This window comes from Triticum urartu, chromosome 2A, assembly GCF_056163025.1.
Source record: "Triticum urartu cultivar PI428250 chromosome 2A, HENAU_Tu73, whole genome shotgun sequence".
NCBI lineage: Eukaryota > Viridiplantae > Streptophyta > Magnoliopsida > Poales > Poaceae > Triticum > Triticum urartu.
The window spans coordinates 703,937,778-703,946,435 of NC_141874.1; the positions used below are offsets into that span (position 1 = coordinate 703,937,778).

At 45.5% G+C, this 8,658-nt stretch overlaps 1 protein-coding gene and 1 pseudogene across 3 annotated transcripts; one reads left to right on the forward strand and one right to left on the reverse strand.

Annotated features, from left to right (window-relative positions):
• Nucleotides 1–2,752: 2,752 nt before the first annotated feature.
• On the reverse strand, nucleotides 2,753–5,878 carry LOC125539878 (F-box/LRR-repeat protein At5g02910). Of its 3 annotated transcripts, none has more exons than XM_087545012.1 (5): nucleotides 5,701–5,878; nucleotides 4,943–5,058; nucleotides 3,822–4,064; nucleotides 3,572–3,727; nucleotides 2,753–3,338 (listed from the first exon to the last, which is right to left on the reverse strand). In XM_087545012.1, exons 1-5 carry the CDS (start codon nucleotides 5,771–5,773, stop codon nucleotides 2,910–2,912), a joined length of 1,017 nt encoding a protein of 338 aa, XP_087401138.1. In that variant the 5' UTR covers nucleotides 5,774–5,878; the 3' UTR covers nucleotides 2,753–2,909. The 3 variants fall into 3 exon arrangements, with proteins under 3 accessions (XP_087401138.1, XP_048559373.1, XP_048559374.1); XM_048703416.2 differs by having other exon boundaries at nucleotides 3,822–4,673; XM_048703417.2 differs by lacking the exon at nucleotides 5,701–5,878 and having other exon boundaries at nucleotides 3,822–4,796; nucleotides 4,943–5,064.
• A 604-nt stretch (nucleotides 5,879–6,482) lies between these two features.
• Nucleotides 6,483–7,998, forward strand: LOC147986949 (uncharacterized; annotated as a pseudogene).
• Nucleotides 7,999–8,658: the final 660 nt, after the last annotated feature.

Consider the following 8,658-nt stretch of genomic DNA (forward strand, 5'->3'; position numbering starts at 1 on the left):
CTTTCCCGCGGCGATCAGCTCGTCAGTGAGGGTTCTGACCTTCCCGACGTAGTCGGTGATGGAAAGGTTGCCCTTCTGCAAGTTAGCGAGGGCGATGCGGACTTTGGTGGTCTGCGATCGAGTGCGAGATGCAAGCATCCCCTCGACCGTGTTCCAGAGATCCGCCGAGGTGTGACAGGACGCAACCTGGATGGCTATCTCACGAGGAAGAGTCGTCAGGAGATAGGAGAAGACTTGTTGGTCTTTCGCATACCAGGTTTGGAAGTCAGGATTCGCCGCTTTCGTCGTGGTCTTGCCGTCGGCGGAGGCCACGTCGATCTGCATGGGCGGCGGCGGCTGCTCAACGTCGAGGTACTTCGCCATCTGGGCTCCCCGGATGGCGGAGAGCACGATCGCTCGCCACAGGGCTTGGTTGCCCTTGGTAAGCTTCTCTGTGGCAGCGTGAGCGAATGGCGAGGAGAGGAAGGAACTTGAAGACGTCGCCATGGATGAGCTCGAGGATTGCTCTGATTACCATGAAAGAAAAAGAATTGTGGAAGCGTATGCTGTTCGGCAGGGACGCGTTCGTGTTATATAGAGATGTCAAGATTACAATATAGGTTGCGCAGGTTGTTACTAGGCTTGGCCTCTACTTCAAGCTATACAAAGATAAACCTATCATAGCTAACAATCTGCCGCACACTCAAGATTACATGTATGTATACATAATACGTGACAACATGTCACAAAATACTAGTCTATACATTTTCTACAGGCCTATCATTTAACAGGGGATAGGCAGTGGCGGAGGACGAAAAATATTTAAGATGGGGCGAACCTTGCGCCGGCAACCGTCGCGGCAACATGAGAGCCAACACCGGCGACTAGCAATACCGTTGTGCCGCTACTGCTCACCTGTCCCGTGTGCCCACGACTGGGCCTTGTCAAGTCTCCGCTGCTCCAGATCTTTGCCCGACCAACTGCCGCCACCTACAGTGGCCACTATCGTTAGGATTGGTTGCTCGGTCACGTGATGAGAGTGGTGGAGCCGGGATTGAAGCAACCCCGGGCCAAAAGTAAATAAATTCGTCATCATGGAATAATTTTGACACTTTATTTTTTCAGAAAAACTTTCAATCTATTCATTTTCAATCATGGCAGTACAACGAACATCAGAAATAAAAATTACATTCAGATCCGTAGACCACCTAACGACGACTATAAGCACTGAAGCGAGCCGAAGGCGCGCCGCCATCATCACCCCTCCATCGCCGGAGTCGGGCACAACTTGTTGTAGTAGACAGTCGGGAAGTCGTCGTGCTAAGGTCTCATAGGACCAGCGCACCAGAACAGCAACCGCTGTCGATGAAGAATAACGTAGGTTGAAAGGATTCAACCCAAAAACACACGAACGTAGAAGAACAACGACGAGGCAGATACTCCATCCAACATTTCAATTCAAAGCTCAATTCTTAACAAATTGTGAAATTTTCAATTCATTGTCACATAAGCAGATAGGCTCCTACATAGGCCGGCTACACTGGCTGTAATATCCCCTCATGTCCTAATAATTTTACCAAGCATGAATGGAAATTTACCAAACGACGAGGCAGCAGGCAACATGGCGGCCGGGACTTGCGAAGGATGGTGGGGGCCAAGACCAGGGGAGTGAGGAGGCCGGGATGGCGGCTCGCGGCTGCACGTGAGCAACCTATTAGGGAGGCGGCCGGCGACCCTCGCGTTGAAGGACTGGAGCTCCTGTCCGCGTGTGGATCAGTGGATGTCGCCGTGCTTGTGCTTGTGCTGAACCAAAACCCCAAACTTTTCGCAAAAAAAAAAAGAACCAAAACCCCAAACGACCATGCCCCCCTTTTTCTATTTTTCTTTTCTTCTCCCATCCATCTAGCGATGCATGCACGACCTGATGTGTGTGTGCGCAGCTTATCGGTATATAAAATCTGGCGCTAAATCAAGGTAGGGCGGGCGCCTCACCTCGCCCTACCGAGTCTTCCGCTTGTGGGGATAGGGGATCACCCTGTCGAAGACCTTTCTTCGTTTGAATATAAGGTCCGACGTCGTTTATCTTTATAGCTACACTTCCTCACGAGACAAAAGTCTCAATCCAAGATATCCACTTGGGCGAGAAACCTTTCATACAGGAGTTTGTAGCAAAAAAGGTCATTTCACTTTATCATAGACTTTCTCAAAGTCTATTTTAAAGATCACCCCATTCATTTTCCTTCTATGCAACTCATGTACAGTTTCATGCAAGATACGACCCATCTAGGATATTCCGGTCTCCCACCAGCTACCGAATTGATCCTATATGTAGCGACTTTAGTGAAGATCTTGAAGCTGGCTTTATTGACAAGCTCTTGAGTTATTGTAAAGACTACAATATGTTTCTTGACCAATAAACAGCTTTCTTCACAAACAAGGAAAAAGTGTCCATCAGGTCATCTCGCAAAACAGGCCGTGCAATTACTATACAACTATGTTTGATTGTTTGGGAAAGATCTACTACCTCTGTAAAATCCACCTTCTTTCTTAGTATAAATATGACAGCACCTTGACGAGAAACGAAGATTTCGGTTGTATAGTTAGAACCAAGAGCATAGTGGCACAGCTATCTTAACAAGTAAAAACATGTTCTCCCATTGATTATGAAGCGTGCACCAGCTGCCTCTCTGCATAAATTACATACCCCCTCTGTACAAACGGGGGTGGTGGCCGTATTTTTCCTCAACAGCAAAGAAGACAAGGAAAGGAAGCATGCTGCGGACATCGAACCCTACAAATCGTTCAAAACCACTGCACATAACCCAGGCTAGGCGCATTGGTTTTGAAACTTTGGAGGGTCACACGTGTATGCTTTCAATTCATAGTTGAGGGTCAAATGAGCCAAGCTCCAAACTCGAGAGTTAAGTGAACTAACTTTTATTTAACACATCATCTACCGGGTTGCCAGTATGGCATCGCCTACAGGGCTCAAGGACCTCAAATTCAACAGCCGATGGAATTCTCCCAGCGATGTATCTACCTGCAGCCTCAACAGCTCTGTTAGACTCTTCGAGGGATCTCTCGCCTATCCAACAGCATTTACTCTTGTACTTTGCGGCGGTGCATATGCTAGTATCGCCAAGCTTCCTACCGCAGCCACGCGGAGTCGTATCCAGCGTGAGGCGCTCGAGTGAAGGAGCGCTCTCAAGGATGCTGATCACAAGCTTAATCAGGCTCTTGGCTGAACAGAAGCCCGTGATCGTCACCCGTTTGAGGCGGTCATGCTGGTATGCTGATTTCCCCTTTAGGTATACATCGTCCCCAGCATCACAATGATCTACTATGGCGTTTCGTGCTACCTGCAAATGATGATGTAGCATCAGCATTAATATCATTGTTCTACATCATCATCAATATCATTGTTCTTTGATAACCAATAGTTAAAAGATGAAAGATATGCTCCCAGGTTTTCCATAGATACTCCCTCCGTTCCGAAATAGATGACTTACAGAGTTAGTACAAAGTTGAGTCATCTATTTTGGAACGGAGGGAGTAGCATATATAGCTCAAGAAGACATGAATAGTGACTTACACGCAAGATCAAAGATTCCAAGGCAGGAGAAGCATCAAGAAAAGAAACCAGAGAGAAGATATCATAGACAGGGGAGCAGGCTCCTGAGCCGTGAAATTCAAACTCCAAACTCTTGAGGTGGTGGAGCTTTTCATGAAGCATTGGCGTGTTGACATTCTGAAGAACAAAGTCTGTTATTCAATATAACCACTACACGCTAGTCTACTGATACCTCTAAATATAATTTTCTCAAAATGTACCCAAAACATACCTCACCGCAGAACACCAGGGTAAGCCTCTCAACATTGCTGGCGATAGATGGAAGCTTCGCACGACTGTAAGAGAGAATTCCGGACGGATATAAAGATGACAAATATACTTCCGTAAGTTGGGAAGAATCTTCAATATAGATCTCTGGCGGGAACCCATAATGGTGAAAAGCGGAGAGATTTGGGGCACTGATCTCTATCACCTGAATCTTTGGACACCTTCCAACCTTGAGGAGCTTGAGCTTCTGCAGTGTACAAGGTATCTTCAAGCAAATTATCTCATTGCACGAAAAGATCTCCAACCATTCTAAGCTGAAAGATTTTGAGACCAACTGTCGTAGTCCCTCCTCAGTAATGTGAACACCGCACAGAACTAAACTTTTCAATCTTCTAAAGCAGCCAAGTGTTCCTATGGGATGAAAAGTGCAGTTGGAGATATAGAGGGACTCGATCAAACTCGTAGCCGCCTCATCAAATAAAACCGAACATGGGAAGCAGTACTTTTCCTTCATGGAAGGAGACAGCAACAAGCGAAGTTCTTTGATCCCAGGTTTGACAGCAATTCTGAGCCACCGGTCTAGGTAGGAGGCACTCACACTGCTACAATGCCAAAGATTAAGTTTTAGTGTCTTCACCTTCATCCCATTGTCGGAATAGTTATTAAGAATTTTGTCAACTTTGTTGATGAAATACATTTCACTTCCCTCAAATTTATCGCCAGGCGACCAAAGTGTTTGTATGTTGAGTGTGAGGTTCGAGTAGCATCTCCATGAACACAGAAATTGTCTAGATACACAGGCAGCACGACCAGCGTCTAGTACAGGCATGAGGGAATGTATATGATGTAGCATGTTCTGCAGTAGCATTGTTGACAAGTTTAGCAGTTAGGTTATAGCTAGCACTAACACTGACCTCACTTGGAATCAACATTAAAACTATATATAGTGTTAATTGACACATGTGCATTGCATCAAGACCTGCATTGAAGATAAAATAGCACTTAAGTTTATTTAATTGTTGTTAGCGAATTTACCATGCACAAGATTGTTGATCAATAATAAGAGGTATACATCGGAGTGCTACGCCAGAAGTTAATAACCATGGAGTTATTCGCAACCCATACCTCAGGAAGTTTGTCAAGCTCAAAGTCTTGTCTTGTTTTTGGGGCATCTTGACAAATGTCACCTTCTCCGCAGGGTTGAGTCTTTGTTTCAGCTGATGAAGTTCTCCGCCCCCTCTCTGCAGAGCATTTGGGCTCATTGATATCAAATTTTGTAGATCCGTCATGCCATTAAAGTTTTGCATATGAACGCTAGGAAATCTTGGGACATAATTGCTAAAAAAAGAGGTAAAACACAGAGCATGATTACAAAAGATAATCTGCAATCTGTTGAAATTGTTTTTTATCTCTTATTAAAGCACTAACTCGTATGTACTTTCAGTGTTCTTCCAAATTTTTGAGCTGAATCTATCTCAGTTCATTGCATAATCCAAATCGATCGGATAGCCAATAATATTCTGCAGTTCATCGACACCCTCGGGTATTGAGGCACATATTCACATCTACATAGAACTGCCAGAAGGGATTGGCCCAAATCGCTGCACACCGAAGCAACTCCCGAGTAGCGGGATTTAGGACGGCTGAAACTGGTAGAGGTGGAGGGATGCTCAGGTGCTAAGGAAGCATCTGGTGGAGGTATTGCTGGAGCCCGGCAACGCGAACACAATTTGGTGGAGCTCAGCGGAGGGGCAGTTCAGTGCCGCGGCCGAGCGTCGGAGGCGGGGAAGAAACCTAGATTTGGTGGACGAAACAGTGCTCGACGGCGCTAGGGACGGAAATAAAACAGAGGAACTGGGATGTGGAGAGGGATAAGTACGTACTTGCAGGAGGAGCGTCGAGTTCCAGCAGGGGCTGCTGTGTCGTGCTCGTGCGCCCGGCACTCTGGAGCTCCATGGGCGTGCTCCGGTGAGGCCCTCGGTGCCGACGACGTAGGGGAGGGGTCTCGCCGTGTCTCGCCGTGCCGAGCAGGGGAATCCGCGCTTGTCATCCGCGTCGAACTTTTGGCCTTCTATAAAATTATTTTTAGGAAATATGTATTTGGTAACCATGTGCCGTTTGCAAAATCGCCACCCCACCTGGATAACGTCCATTTCAAATCCAACGCACACCACATATTCCAGCGAGTAGTTTTGTTTTTTCTGTCACCGGTGTGTGGGCCATCGCTCCATCACCCGCTTCGCTCGAACCGTCTCCCCCGTCGTGCGCGACTTAACTCTCCCCTCCCCCCACTCGTCTCATTTCCTCTATAACGGCACGCCCACTTCTCTGTCGCTCCGCGCCCGCTCTCTCTCCGTTGACGGCGAGTGGCGGCGCCTTCTCCGGCCGATTCTCGGCGCTGGTCTTCTGTTCCATCGGTGAGTATTGACTCAATCGCCCTCAGATGCGACCCTAGTAGTTCGCGCGTCTCAATTCGTCTGGTAACCGCGTGCCCGCTTATCTGTCGCTCCGCCCCCGCTCTCTCTCCGTCGACGGCGAGCGGCGGCGCCTTCTCCGGCCGATTCTCGGCGCTAGTATTCTGTTCCACCGGTGAGTATCGACTCAATCGCCCTCACATCCGCCCCCAGTAGTTCGTGCTCTGTTTCTCGACGCCATTAGTGGCGAGATGTTCGTCGGGATGGTCACATGTTAGAACAAACGAGAAATGCGCTCAATGCGTTCAATTCGTGGTGCAGATGCTATTTGTTAGGCCCTGTTTCGCATGCACATCGTTCCAGTGATTAATTTGCCGTTTTCGATTTCGTGACTAGTTGCCGTAATTTTTGAACTGACCCCCTCTGCTACACGGCTCGATTCTGATTTCTAGGGTTTTCTCTAGATGCAAAACCATTATGTATACATTCATGATTCGCCATCAGTGAAGTATACATTCATGATTCTGATTTCTAGGGTTTTCTCTAAATGCTACATGGCTCGATTTGATCTTTGTTAGCACTATCAGTGGTGTCTCGTTTCATGATGCATTTTGTGTTTCTAACTGATGGATGTGCTATCATTTAGCTCACATGAACTTTAATTATGAATATTACCATCAGTGGTGTGAATAATTTATCAGGAGTCCACTATAAAATTATCATGTCACTGAATACTTAGTTCTGTGATGTCCAATATATGTGTTTGTGCGCAAGTTGTTGCCATCCCTAATTTGCATAAGTTATCTTGCCCGATTCATACTTTTTATCGGTGTATTATAAGCAGACAAAAATTCAGGTATTCAATATCTAGTAGAAGCACACATGTCCTTGTCATTCTCTGTTGTGGATGAGTTATCTTGTTGTATGTTCATAAGTTACCAATGTATCATAAGAATATGTGTGTGACTATTAATTCAACAGCTGTGCATCCTTTATGCTCACTTTTTTTTTTCTCTTTTGTTATTTTTGTGTGTCAGGTCACAATGCTAAGGAAGCGCAAATTAGATGATGACTTTGAGGAGGTGAACCCCTTAAAGAAGCATAAGCCTCCTGCAGATCGAAACATGGCTTGTCCTAGTGCTCTTGTGACTGCCTGTAAGGATATGTCAGATGGGAGAATGGCTGCGATCGATGACATGGATTTCACTAGTCTGCGGAATATCGAGTGTGATAATCTGTTCAATCGGCTTTCTCAATGGCTTGCTGGTCTATACGACCCTGATCCCCGTGAGGTTGTTGTACCTGGTCGCGGAAGGTTACCGGTCAATGAAGAGTCTGTGCATCGTATAATGGGTGTGCCCCGAGGTGATATTGCGGTGGATTTCAAGGTTCCTACAGATGCACAGCTTGAGCTTGTGGGAGATCTTTTTGGTGATCTTCGACATGCTCCTAAAACTGTGGATGTATTAAACCTTATCTTGAGAACTAACCGGCATGACGGAAATTTCAAGAGCTTGTGGCTTGTGCTTGCTGCCAGCACCGTGATGGCGCTGATGACTTCCAACAAAATCAGCACCAGATGGTATCCTGTGTTGGTAAGCACATCTGGCTATCTTTCTAGTTCAAGCTTTTTATCTCGTTTCTTTTCTGTTTTTTTACCTGGTAACTTTTTTGCTCCTTAGTCTGATGATTATGCACATATGCACTTTGATAATTTTCCCTGATTTTCGGAGTGTGGTAATTTCTGTCCCTTTGATTTTTCTATGATCTGAAGTGTGGTATTTATGTAGTAATGCACCTGATAACTTTATATGAAGGTGCAGTAATTATATAGTAATGCACCGGATAACTTTTTATGAAGGTGTAGTAATTACATAGTGATGCACCTGATAACTTTTTTTTGAAGGTGTGGTAATTATGTAGTAATGCACCTGATAACTTTTTCTAAAAGTGTGGTAATTATGTAGTAATGCACCTGATAATTTATTTATGCCTTGCAATATGGTAATTTTGACTTACTTCTCAATAATGTGGTAATTGTGTGCTTATGTACTTGGTGATTCAATGCTTTAACAGTGTTATAAGTGTCTACTTATGTCCCCTGCTAACTTGTGTGCATACATTCCTCTATGTTTCATGTGCTTTCTTTTTTTTCGCAGCAAAATATTGGCAATGTAAAAAACCTCAACTGGTGTAAATTTATTGTGGATCAGCTTCACAAAGCCCTTTCAAAAGGAAAGCCTACGACGGGTTGCCTCCTATTCTACAATGTTAGTCCCCCATTCTTTTTCTGTTCCCATGATTTTTGGATTGTACATCTTATTCCGCCAAACAACTAGATTGTAATGACCTTTTCTGTTTTTCCAGCTTCTGTATATAGATGCTATTGACTTAACTGGCCTTGGTATCATCTTGCCAAATGGTCCT